This window comes from Sus scrofa, chromosome X, assembly GCF_054392235.1.
Source record: "Sus scrofa isolate SSC_HxYL_T2T_F1_AM1 chromosome X, Sscrofa_HxYL_maternal_Yorkshire_Landrace_v2.0, whole genome shotgun sequence".
NCBI classification, from domain to species: domain Eukaryota; kingdom Metazoa; phylum Chordata; class Mammalia; order Artiodactyla; family Suidae; genus Sus; species Sus scrofa.
This window is the reverse complement of record NC_139401.1, coordinates 77,337,796-77,351,294: the sequence shown is the minus strand read 5'-3', so window position 1 is coordinate 77,351,294 and position 13,499 is coordinate 77,337,796. Positions and strand designations below refer to the sequence as shown.

At 40.2% G+C, this 13,499-nt stretch overlaps 1 protein-coding gene across 28 annotated transcripts in view; it reads left to right on the top strand.

Annotated features, from left to right (window-relative positions):
- Positions 1–13,499, top strand: part of RPS6KA6 (ribosomal protein S6 kinase A6) — a 206,716-nt gene that overhangs the window by 28,763 nt on the left and 164,454 nt on the right. For 18 of the 28 annotated variants that reach the window (XM_085008827.1, XM_085008813.1, XM_013990944.3 and 15 more), the window contains exon 1: positions 908–1,265. The exons of 1 other annotated variant lie outside the window; for it this stretch is intronic. Coding sequence is in view for 11 of the 27 variants with exons in the window: in XM_085008813.1 (XP_084864939.1) it covers positions 1,188–1,265 (78 nt within the window). In the remaining 16 variants the exon portion in view is untranslated. Of the gene's footprint in view, positions 1–907; positions 1,266–2,844; positions 2,955–13,499 lie in introns of those variants that run through there. 9 more of the 28 variants (XM_085008826.1, XM_085008825.1, XM_085008814.1 and 6 more) reach the window with 1 other exon arrangement.

The window sequence follows — 13,499 nt, the reverse complement described above, 5'->3', positions numbered from 1 at the left end:
GGAGAAGACAGAAAAATGGTAATTACTGTCACTACAGGTCCAATAGCCTCAAAGCAGGGTAGAGGTGAAGTTAGCTTTGTACGTTCTGCCTTCGCTGCCACAAGAAGAGTTCAGTAAGTGGCACAGGTGTGTGTATATGAACAGTGGAAACACTGGGTCAACAATGGTATGAAGACAACCGTGAGCGGGACAAATGGGCGTGGAGAGTTAGGGACGGCAGCTGTACTAATTTATTTTAAACGGGATTTTCTTCCATACTCCAGCTTCTAGGTGGCTAATGTGCAATGGAGTAAAATCCCCGTCCTAGTATTTTTCACTAAGTACTAAAAGAGGAGTGGTTCGGTGTATAGGGCACCCGCTTTTGCGAACTAGCAATAAGATATTCCTGGAGTCCTCTCGTGACACGGACTCCTCCAATGCTCAGGAGGGTCCCCGGTTCCCGCATCCTTTTTGGGAATCCTCCCGCCGGAAACGCTGATCAGTAGACTTGAGAAGGCCTGCTGAGCATGTGTGAACAGTGCTGCGCATGCTCCCTGGAGTGGGCGGGTTTACCAGAACACTAGCAGAGGGTTTTACTACTCCTCTCCCGCCTCCCCCGCCCAGCACGCCCCCTTCCCTTCTTTCCCAACCCCCCACCACGCTGTCTCCCGCATCCACCCCCGGCTCTCTTTCCCCACTCCCCCTTCATCCCAGGCTGGGGAATCTCCATTGACGTTCCGGTGACGCTGCAGTGCAGCCACCGTGGGGTGGGGGTGGGGGTGGGGGGTGGGGGTGGGGGTGGGGGTGGGGGGGTTCCAGGCGCCGCACAGGTAACTCCGCCGCAGCCGCCATATTGACCGAGCTGGGATCGGGGAGGGGGCCCGAGGAAGCGGGGTTGCCGGGGGAGGGGCAGTCACCGCCGAGCGGCAGTCACGGCGGCGGCGGCGGCAGTGCTGAGCACGAGTTAAGCGGCAGCTCTCAGAGAGGCAGCACAGAGTTGTTTTCTCTATGCGGAGCAGCAGCCTGCGGTGGCGGCGACCCCTCGCTCCCAGTCTCTGAGGGACCCCGCGGCGAGGACAGCTGTCGCTGAAGGCGAGGCTGAGGATCTCGGCGGTGGCGGCGGCGGCACTGGCAGGAAAGCTCCAAAGACGGGATGTACGGCCGCGCGGGGGGTTGGCAGCTCCTCTTCGAGTGCTCCTGAAGGGGCAATGCTACCCTTCGCTCCTCTAGACGAGCCCTGGGAGGCAGAAATGGAGGTGTTCCGTGGCAGCGCAAGCAGTGGCGAGGTTAGTGTGGTGGCCAAGAGGGATTGGAACCATCCCCCTCCTTTCTGAACAGTTGCGGGGGTGGGGGGGCCCGAGAGAGAAGGGGCGTGGGGCTGGAAAGCACGGTGCCCAGGCCAGCCCCCTTGAGGCTGCCGGGCGTCGGAGCACGCTCTGTCCAAACTGCGCTTTCGCTTGGGTGCTGGCGGGGACCCGGCGGCGGGCTCAGGAGTCAGGAGTGAGTGTAGTCCCGGCTCAGGCTCGGATTCGGGCGAAGCAACTGCCTCTCGGGCCACGCAGGAGTTGTGACTAAGTTTCTTCACTTTGCGACCTGAAGTGGAACAGGGGGATGCACCAGGTGCCGTGCCCAGGTCTCCTCTGCTCCCAGTTTACTCGCTGGGAACACTTTGGGGGACAGCTGCTCTCTACTGAACCCAGCACAACAGAAACACGGCAAGGTGGCCATCTCTGGGGACATTTGCACATAGGAATGAGTGCTTCTTATTTACTTAGCTTTCTCATTTCTTTGTGGCATGTTGTGACTGTTTGTAACAACCCAAGAGGAGATTAATTGGAGGCCAGGTTTATCTATATTCAGGTGATTTTCTGTCCCCTGAATTCTACAGCCCTCTTCCTCCCGCCCTTTCTCCCTTGCCCAGCTGCTGTGCCCCCCCCCCCATTGGTGTGTAAAAGAACCTGCAAAGTTAATTCCGACCCATAAAAGAGGAGTCTTTGGTTCGACAGCGAGGTTCAACCAGAATATTTTGGTTCGACTCTCTTCCCGCTCTTACTTGAAACTTTTCTGGTTGGGCTTTGGTCATTTGCGCAATGAGAACTTAGATGTGCTCAAATACTTGTTTTTTATTATTGTTGCCTTGTTGTTGTTGTTGTTAATATTAAAAGCAGGCAGCATTTAAATGCAAAAACGAGCCTTTGGGGATGGAAAGTTGGACCCTTTTCTGACAGCCTAGTAGTACAGGAGAGACCATCACTGACTTCCTAAAAATATTGAGTACCAAATTGTTTCACACTAGGATGTTTTGAGGTAGTACTGGAAATCCGCCATATCTCTAGGTGCAAATTTGTCTTTAAGTACTTGCTTCATCCTTAAAAATACACTTTGGAATGCTAACTTGTTCTTTTTTCTTTTCTAATTTCCGAACTAAACTGGGGTTAAATTATGTGTTAGAATAACATTTAACAAGAAATGTAATAGAAATACTGAAAGAATCAAAAGTTGAACCCGCTCTTATAGGAAATACTTTATTGGAAACTAAGGAATTCTGAAATACGTTTTAATATTCTACATCTCTTAAGAACAGGATAAATGAAGAAGAGTTTATTCTTGGAATGTTTTATACTTGCAAGAATTTTCTAGAAGACTATTCAAGGGGAGAGGAATTTGGTTTTATTCATGTGTGTAATCTGTTGACTTATAGTTCCAGGCATCTGGTTAATAAAAAAAATTAAATGCTTGGATATAAGGTTGGGATGGGAGGAGGGAGCCGTTCGCATGCCTACTATTTATTATTTTTGTTAACTTTGAATGTAGAAATGTTTTAAATTGTAATTACTGCATATGGTTTTTTTTTATTGTTTGCAGTATGTTTTAGGTATTATAGCGATTTAACAATGGGTCTCTCTACCTCAGCAATTTGGAAAAATACTGGAGTGGAAATTGTTAATCCCTATGAAGTAAAACGAAAGGTGAAGGTAATGTGGTAAAGATAGTATTTCTGACTTCTTTGTCTAAAACAGTTTTGATTGGTTGGATTTAACTCTGCAAGTGACTTAATTAAAATATTCTAGGTGAAAACTAAATTCTACATCTGAATCTGCTTAGATCTGATTAGTACTTAGAAGAGGTGTTGTTGTTGTTGTTGATGTTTCTTTATAATGGTATTCTTTTGATAAGAAGGAAATATTTATTTCCCAGAATTTATATTTATTTTAATTACATGTTTGTCGATGTTGGCTTTAGAAATGTTAACCTTTGAACAAGAGCTTTTCAGCCCTCATTCTTGATAGATTTTAGGACTAAGGGTACTTTCACTGTAGAATATATTTTTTTGAAAATGTGATGGAATCCTTAAAATGTAAGTAAGAATCTGTTAACTTTAATGTCACAGGAAATATTTTTTGTCTATTTCTGTGTGTGTTAAATCCTGGTAAAATTAAAGAGACTATTTACACTATCATATATTGTGGAGTCTTTTTCAATATCTTTTTACTTGTCTTGTGTCATGGGCAATTGTTAACCTTTGAATTATAATTCAAAAGTGTAATAATTGGTTGTTTAGACTCTTAACATGTTCTTGCAGAGGAAAAAATTATTAAGGATAGTTACCAATGCATGACAACGAGGAATAATGATGAAGAGCCTAGTCACTGTTTGTAGAATTGTCCTATGGGAAGATGTGTCAGTGGTTTCAAACATGAATTAACTTGGTTTTACTGAGAGGTGGAGAATAAGCCTGAAAAAGTGAAATATGGGCTCTATTGGCTCCTGTGAAGAGGGTTTTTGGGAGAGGGAAATAGAATAAGCAAGGAACTTTGGTTGTGAGAGCACTTGCAGGAACTTTCTCAATTAGGTCTACTGGGAATAGGAACTTCAAAGGGTATCACCGCTCAGGCAGCCATAATTTTTAGGAATTGCCTGAATACTGTCATGATCAGGGAAGAAATGTTGTCTGAGGCATGATAAATATTGGTCACTCCTGGAGAAGGGTCCTTAAGAATAGCCTATTTTAGTAAAGTGGACAAAAAGTAAAAAATAAAAAGATGAGGTAGTGCCATGTACATTATAGTTTGTGAATTTTGTGTTTTGGTGAGAGAGTGCTTGTTTCCTACTGGGATTTACTATAGAGTTTTCACATTGCATATTATATTATCATATTGTACTAAATTATAATTGGTACTTTTATTTCTTTAGTAATACTGCTTTTGTAATTTAAGGAAATTAGTTTTGAAAGTCGTACAGTTCACTGCTAGAAACAGTTGGGGTTAAAGCCACAGTTTCTAAAAATTTAACCAGGATGGGAAATATAGGGCAGATTGGGAAAAAAATGCTAGTTTTAATTAATTTCATGAGACTCTTTAGAAACAGAGGAAAGTTTAACATCACTGAGCTTCAATTTCTTAATCTGTAAATGGGAGAAAAACCATCTTCAAGAGTTGTTATGTAAAAAACAAATACTGTACTGGGTTTAATTCACTTGGTAAGGTGCTTTGCACATGGTGGGTCTCTGGTTCCTTTTCCCATAGTTGTCATCATGCCCGCTTCTATGTCCCTAAACTGAATTATTGTCAACTATATTAAAACTTTGGATTTAGATAGCCATGGTCATAGCTCCAGCTTTCTCTATTAAGACCAATTTTTCTTAAGGCCTCCTCCCTAGATCTGATCATTTCCTCTAAGTATGGTAATCACATTTGTAATCAGAGGGTGATTAAGGATGAAATATTAAGTCATATTTAGGAACACTCTGGAGGATAAGGTGAGACAAATAATTTGTTATAACTTGCTAATGAGATATCTAATTGACATTTATTTTTTCCTATTTTAACTTTTGTCATGGTAGGAATTGGTTCAGTTTATCAAGTGTATAGTTCGTGCAAGAAAGTGCAGTACATAGTACTTTTAGACCAAGGTACTACATTGGTGAAATGTCTAAATATATACCATCCTGAGTCCTATCCCACCCCCGTGGGTTTACATTCAGGTGGGCAAGATATGCAGAAACTGCTATTATATAAGTCACAAGACCATCAACAATGAGGTGGTTGTGGTGGTGGTTTAGGAATGGATCTAGTAAGTCCTTGTGAAAGAGGTGGAATTTGAGCAGAGCATTAGAGAGTTGATAATATTTTCACAGGCAAATGAAAGGAGCATATTTCTGTTGGATGGGGAAAAATCTAAGGTATGGAAGTGTTCTTGGAGGAAGGAGGAATCTGATATTGCTAGCATATGTCTGTGATGTGAGAATGGGAATAGAGTGTGAGATGAGGTACTCATCTAAAGGTAGGGAGAGGCCCAGATTGTATGGGGCTTTAAAAAAGCTAGTTCAGGGGTCTTAAGTGTTTTTCTGTAAATGGAAGATACTGAAGGTTATTAAGTTAATGAATGATATGATCTGTGCTTTGAAAAGTAACTGATGGTAGTATATAAGATGGATTGGAGTTGAGAGACTGAGGTGGGGAATATTAGTCAGTGGAAGTAGTAGTGAGATTTTTTTTTTTAACTGGGACAGAAGGGGTAGAAAGGAGAGAACTGATGGGCAAGACCTTGCAGAGTTAAAATAGAATTTGGCAACTGATTAAATGTGAGAGAGTAAGAGAAACTAGAGTGGTGTGGTAGGACCTAATTCAATATAACAGATACTGAATGCATGACTGTCAATAGAAGTGTCTATGCTAGCCTTTGGACTTAATATAAAGATAAATGGCTATTTGCAGTATAGGGAGATAGAAAGCCAAAATGAACCTCCCCCTCTCTCATGTTGTCTTGAACAAGAGCAAACCACTCTAAAGAGTTCTGGTTATGCTTGGCATGCTTAAAATCTTTACTATCAAAAGTGCACTTATTACTAGCTAAAAAGTTTTTTAATGCTTTTAAAATGGTGCTCAGGCCTGTAGTTTTTACTTTATCAATGTTCATCTTAAGTAGCAGCCCTTGGTTTAGAGGGTTGTGCTGAAAACAGTGACTGGTGCTTCTTTCTGGAATGTGGAAAAGAGAAAAGGGACATCTGTTTTTATATGCTTTCACCAGGATTATTTGGAGTAGAGGGCGTGGCCAACTGGGCACTGACCCCTCCCACCACTGGTGCTTCCCAGTTTCTCTATCTTCCTTTAAACCGGTCTGGTCTAGAAATATTCAAGTCAATTCCTACAGGGCAGGGCCTCTATATTTCCCTACCTTGATTATTCCATCAAGAGGGCTAATCATTCCTCACCATTCCAAAATAATGCCTGACTTGGTACTGTTGCTTTCTTAGGCTACATTGTCGTTTCAGTACCACCCCTATCATAGTCTCTCTCATTTGCAATTTTGAGAGGGAAATATAAGATTTTTTTCCCTTCTTGTAATTTCTCTCTTGGTGGGTATTGTCATTATCTTTAGTAGCAGTTCTTAAGATTTGTTAATCACTTGGAATCTTGAAGTTTTATCTTTGAGTACTTTGTCAGAATTTGCTGTATAATGTTTACACATTTATGTTATTTCCAAAGATTATTTACTGTTCTTGATTATAGTAGTTTTTTTCTTTGTCTATATTGTTTTCTTTTGGTTTGATTTTGGGTGGGAAGAAAATTGGATGGGGGAGAGATCTAGAGTTAATTTTAAAGTAGCTTTTATAGATAATAGAGATGATTTCTGAATTGCCCTGGAGGCATTCTATATAACTGATTTTGCTGCTATATTTTAACCTATATCTGTACATTTGAAGTAAGGCCTGTTGTGTGTGTGTTGGGGGGGGTAGGTTTTACTTATTCCTTGCTTCATTTCACCAAGTATTTGAGGTGGTGTATAGGAAATAAAATCCAGTAATATGTTGATATTCAGGATATGAGAAAACATAAAGTAGAAAGTGTATGGAGAGGATGGAGGATGTCATTGCAGGGTGAATTAGAACACAGGTAAGCGTCTACTATACATTTAAGATATAGTTGAATTACAGATTTGGCCTTGGATTTCCTTGGGTTCTCAATTCTTACTATAGTTCAGATATACCTGGAAATTAATTAAAAAATTTCCATGCTAGTACCTCACTCACATAAATTCATATTTAACTAATCTTTTGTTTACCTAGGCATCATTCCCCAAATGCTTATGATGTATAGCCAAGGATAAAGAACTACAGCTCTAGGCCAAAGTAAAAAGAGAAATAGTCATATAGTTCTCATTAGCCAACCAACAAGAAAAAGGCATATCAGTTCCTAAGCTAGCAATTTGCTCTAAAATAAGTTTTCTGGGAGTTGTAATGTTTTTCTGTATTTTTTTTTCGGTTACTGTTTGAAGATATGACTGGGGCAAAGGAAGTTTTTGAGCTCTCTTGTATGCTCTTGCTGTGTAGTTTTGAGGAATTTGCTTTTCCATAAGAGAAAAAAAAATAGTGTCCTTGCTGATTTTGATATAGTTCAGCCTTCTAATTTTGAAGCTAAGTAATCTGCATACTTTATCACTAGCTAAGTAAGGGGACAGTGACTCTGTTGTAAATAAAGCATCCAGTCACCTCTCCACCAAAAATTTCAAAGGCTACGGATAATTATTATTGCTTTAGACCTATCTGCTTCTCCTGTAAAGTGGTTAGGGACAGACTTTAAAAGGAAATGCAGTAATTTTAATACCCAGGGTAAATTTTTTATCCCAAAAGACATTGGAATCCATTCCATCTTAAATGTACTTCCAAACTTAAGGGAGAAAGAAATGACAATTATTGAGCCTGTATAATCTCTTCATTTTTATTCAGTCTTCAAAACAGTTTAGTAAGAAAATGTGTATCTATTTTTTTGGCTGCTTCCGTGGTATGTGGAAGTTCCCAGGCTAGGGATCAAATTCGAGCCACAGCAGCCATCCAAGTCACAGTAGTGACACACAGGATCCTTAACCTTCCACACCACCACGGAAACTCCAAAATGGTGTATCTTTTTGACAGATGAGAAAGAGACATATAAACCAGTAGAGGAACAGCTGTAATTTGAACCTAGATAATTTTAAATTCATGTTTTTCCCTCTGTATATCTTATCTCCCTTATAAGGACAATATTGAAGATAAGGAGAAGATATAGACAAATTGACAGCCATATCAGCTCACTGAATCAGATCTGCTGATCCACTAGCTAAGTTTACTCAAAGGTCAAAAAAATCCAACAAGATTTTTTTTTTTGGACATAAAAAGGTTTATTGTAAAATTCATATGTAAAAGTACAGGACCTAGGGTATCTTAAGCAATTTTGAAAAAGAAGACTTAAATGCAAGAAATCACTCTATATGGGATGTTAAGGTTATTATAGTAATTAAGGCAATGTGGTGTTGGGAGAATAGACACATAGATCAGTGGAACAGAATAGGGATCCCTGAAATCCACACAAATAGGCTTGACTGATTTCTGAGAAAAGTGCAGAAGCAAAATAATGGTCTTTAGTTTCTTCATATATAAAATTAAAATGAATATGTTTATCTCTGATTTTTTGAGAAAATAATTGTTCTTTACATATAATATTTTTTTTTTGGCTTTTTTTTTTTTGCTATTTCTTTGGGCCGCTCCCGCGGCATATGGAGGTTCCCAGGCTAGGGGTCCAATCGGAGCTGTAGCCACTGACCTATACCAGAGCCACAGCAACGCGGGATCCGAGCCGCGTCTGCAACCTACACTACAGCTCACGGCAACGCCGGATCGTTAACCCACTGAGCAGGGGCAGGGACCGAACCCGCAACCTCATGGTTCCTAGTCGGATTCGTTAACCACTGCGCCACGACAGGAACTCCTACATATAATATTTGACAAGAATAATAGAGTTCTTGTTTTTGACAAAATATAACATTTAGTTGTCCTGGACAAAGTATTTCTTTTACCCTGATAAATAACTCAATGGACAATTTAAACTTATTTTACATTCCCCAGGGTTGTATTTTAATGAAATTATATGGACTTCTTATCTCTAAGAGATTACTACAGTGAGAAGAATTGCTTCTAAAGAATGCTGTGTATGTATGCATGTCATGTATGCATTCATCTGTACTACAGATAATACATGTATCCTTTGAAAGTAAAATTTCCAAAACATATGTTCTGATTTATATGAGACTGGCCAGATGGCCAATACCTTGGCATGGGGAACACTTTGGAGCTATTCAGAACCATTAAAGTCATTAGCACTGACTTCAACCAAGCAGAGTAAACAAAATGCTACCTGAATAGTAACCAGGGAAGCTGCTTCTCTGGCATTGGACCAAAGTTTTAAAATGTTTCAAAGATACATTCTAATGTACATATAACACTGCTGTACTTAATTCAACTCATAGTAACCTATCATTTGCATAACTCCCAGTCTTCTTTAAAGCACGATGATACTTAGATTGGTTTTAATTGGTTCTAAATTATTGTGGACGTAGTCATTCAGCAAATGATCATTAAATGCTTATTTAATGTAAGGTGTTGTGTTAGTCACTAGATAAGATTTATTTGATTATTGTTCCAGGTTTCTACCTTGTTAGGAAATCTGATAGGAAACATTCAAGTAAATGTCTGAAAGGACAGTATAAAGACCAACGAATTTAGGGTGATAGAAAGCTTTTTAAAATTTTGATTTTTCTGGGACATTAATGTTTTAGTTCCATATTCCTATGAAATTACACACAGGTTCACTGATAGCTCCATAACAATCTTTTGCTTATTTAAAATTTTAAAATATTGATGGTTTAAAAAATATTAATAGATTTCCTCCTATTCATATCAGCTATAAAAAGTAGAGCTTCTAAATGTATGGACTTTTTTTTTTTTTGCTTTACATACTTACTCTTGGCATTATTATTATTCAGTTTTAGGGGTTGAAGAGGATTATTATGTTTGGGCATATATCCCCTTTGCTTTTATTTAGTGCTCATCTACAGTCTTTTTTGCTTCATAGGAAAGGAAACTTACTTTTACTAATGAATTATCTTTGAATTTGGGTACCTTAGTTCTTGATGGTGAAATAATGAAGAGTCTAGAGGCAGAAGATCAAGATGGCAGAGCAGTAAGCACTAACCTTCTTCCACAACACATCAAAAAAAAAAAAAAAAACCCATCTACGTATAGAACGATTCACACAGAACATCTACTGAACAATGGCAGAAGGGCTTTAACCTCAAAAGGGAAAGAAACCCTCCAAATAACTGGATAGAACAAAATAGAAAAAAACAGAGAAGGAAAAAGAAGCAGAATGGGACCAGGATTCCTGAGAGGGAACTGCGAAAGAGGAAAGGAGCCCTCAGCCTGGGAAGCCACCTGACTGATGGGAAGAGCAGCCAAGATGGAGGGACCTCATATCCTCAGAGAAAAGCACAGCAGCTGGACTGAGGAGGGCAGAGCAGAGAGATGCTGCACAGATCATCAGTACAATGATCCCAAAACACCATAGCCTGAGATGCTCAGGCAGGGGCTGGGTGCTGAGACTGAGACTCCAGAGGTCAGTTCTAGGGAGAGGACTAGATTTGACTGTGTGGAGACAGCCTGAGGGGCTAGGGATTGGTTCGTCATGGGTGGGGAAGCAGAGCACCACATCCAGGGGAACCCAGAAGAAGGCCTGTGCCCGCAGGAGAAGCAAGGTGCCATTGTCGGGGAGGGAAAGAGGAGTAGGGGTGTATTGCCATAGGAATATCTTTCTCTGTGCATTCATGGGCTCTTGGGCAGCAAGATGCCTCTTGTGCTGGCTTTGGGTGCTAGATGCCTCTTGTGCAGGCTAAGGGTGTCCAGGTACCTCTTGTGTGAGCTAAGGACAGTGGGGCATCTCCTGTGTGGGATACAGGCAGCAGGGACAAACCACCTCAGCCATCTCAGACTGCAGAAGTGTGTATGGCTTGCCAACACTGGGGATCCATGAACAGGCACCACCTGCAGCCCCAGTCACCTCAGAGGAGGGCATTGTAACTGAGCACCACCTTTTGCTATTCTCAGTCCCTGGGAACACACACACCATGCCACTGCTACCAACAAGTGCTCTGGGCACTGCCTACACCTGCCTGAGGATCACTGCCACTTCCCAGGACCCTGCAACCTGGAGCAGCCTGTGCCATCTCCCCGTGGGTCTTTGCCAATGTCAAGGGCCCAGCAACCAGGCATTGTCTACTAGCCCTGCCCATTGCCTCCATCTCCCTGGAAGCAAGAACAGGCTATATGCCAGCATGGGGATAACAGCCTACACACACTGAAGAAAGAGAAAGCAAGCATCCAAACCCAAAGCAGCCCTCATGCCAAATAATAATCATAATAATCATAATAGCCATAATAATAATAATAAGCCCTCAAACTACCAAGGGTGATCTGGAACATAAATAACCCTCCAAGACTACAGTAGTAGTTTCCCTTAAACTTACAAAATAAGAAAAATATAAGCAAGATGAAGAAGCCCAGGAAACATTCCCAGTTAAAAAGAACAGGATAATTCACCTGAAGGAGCAAACAGTGAAACAAACCTCTGCAGTATAATAGACACTGAGTTCAAAAAGGAGCTAGTGAAAATACTGAAAGAAATAAGAGTGAATATGAAGAAATTAAGAGCAGATATGAATGGTAATGCAGATTACTTTATAATGGAACTAGAGAATATAAAGAGGAGCCAAGAAAAATTAGAAAATTCATTTGCAGAGATGCAAGCTGAGCTAAGGACACTGAAGAATAATGAATAATGCAGAAGAATGAATAAGTGAATTGGAAGATAGAATAATGGAAATCACCCAATCAGGATAGCAGGCAGAAAATCAGATGAAAAAAAACCTGAAAGCAATATAATAGATCTATGGGATGATGTAAAGTGGGCCAATCTATGCATAATAGGAATTCCATCAGAAGTAAAAGAAAAGGGGATTGAAAATAAATTTGAAGAAATTATGGCTGAAAACTTTCCAAATCTAAAGGAAACATATCAAAATACAGGAAGCTCAGAGGGCCCCAAACACGTTGAACCCAAACAGGCCCACACCAAGACATATTATAATAAAAATGGCAAAAGTTAAGGAGAGGTTTCTAAAGGCAGCAGGAGAAAAACAGACTTAATTATAAGGGGAACCCCCATAAGGATATTAACTGATTTCTTTATAGAAACACTACAGGCCAGAAAAGAGTGACAAGATATATTCAAAGTTCTAAAAGGGAAAAATTTGCAGCCTAGAATACTCTACCCAGGTAGAACACCATTTAAAATAGAAAGAGAAATAATGAATTTCTCCAACTAACAACAACTAAAAGAATACAGCAATACTAAACCTGTCCTAAAAGAAATACTGGAGTTTCTGTCATGGCTCAGTGGTTAATGAATCTGACGAGGGACCTCAAGGTTGCGGGTTCAACCCCTGGTCTCACTCAGTGGGTTAAGGATCTGGTGTTGCCATGAGCTGTGGTGTAGGTAGCAGACATGGCTCGGATCCTGTGTTGCTGTGACTGTGGTGCAGGCCAGTGGCTACAGCTCCGATTGGACTCCTAGCCTGGAAACTTCCATATGCTGCAGGTGCAGCCCTAGGAAAAGGCAAAAAGACAAAAAAATAAAATAAAAAAAACTGAAAAGTCTCTTCTAAATAAAAAAGTAAGGAGAAATAGGATGGATGGAATCTCAGTTGGTAAGAAATCACTTAAATAATCCACACAGATCTAAAAGAAAAAAAACCTTATTGTAAAAGCGACCATAAACAGAAGAAAAAGCAAAAGGATAATCATGGAGATGTTAAAAAAGGGCTTCGTAGAATGTGGGGAAGGAAAGCAAGAAAATCTAGACTTTTTTTTTTCTTTTAGAATGTGTTTGAGCCTATATGACTATTAGGCTAAAGCAAGCAGATAGTCGAAGGAGATAACATACTGGAAAAGCGAGGCAACCGCACATCAAAACCAAACAATACATTCAAAAAACTACAAAGAGGACACAAGCATAAAATCAAAGGAAATCATCCAACCAAGAAAAGATTGGAACAAAGGGGAAACATAGAATCAACTGGAAAACAAGGTTTAAAATGGCAATAGATACGTATTTATCAATAATTAACCTCAATGTCAATGGACTGAATGCTCCAATCAAAAGATATAGAGTGGCAGACTGAATAAAAAAAAAAGAGCCTACAACATGCTGCCTACAAGAGGCTCACCTTAGGGCAGAGGACACATGTAAATTGATTGGGAGGGGATGGAAAAAGATATTTCATGCGAATGGAAAAAAGACAAGAAAGCAGGGGTTGAAATACTCGTATCAGACAAAATAGACTATAAAATGAAGGCCATAAAGAAAGACAAAGTAGGACAATACTTAATGATAAAAGGATCCATTCAGGAAGAGGATATTACACTCATCAATATATATGCCACTAATATAGGAGCACCCAGGTACATACAACAAACACTAATAGATATAAAAGGAGAAATTGATGGGAATACAGTAATAGTAAGAGATTTTACCACCCCACTCACATCAATGGACAGATCCTCTAGACAGAAAATCAATAAAGCAACAGATTCTAAAGGACACAATCCAACAAGTAGACTTAATTGATATTTTCAGGACATTGAAACAACC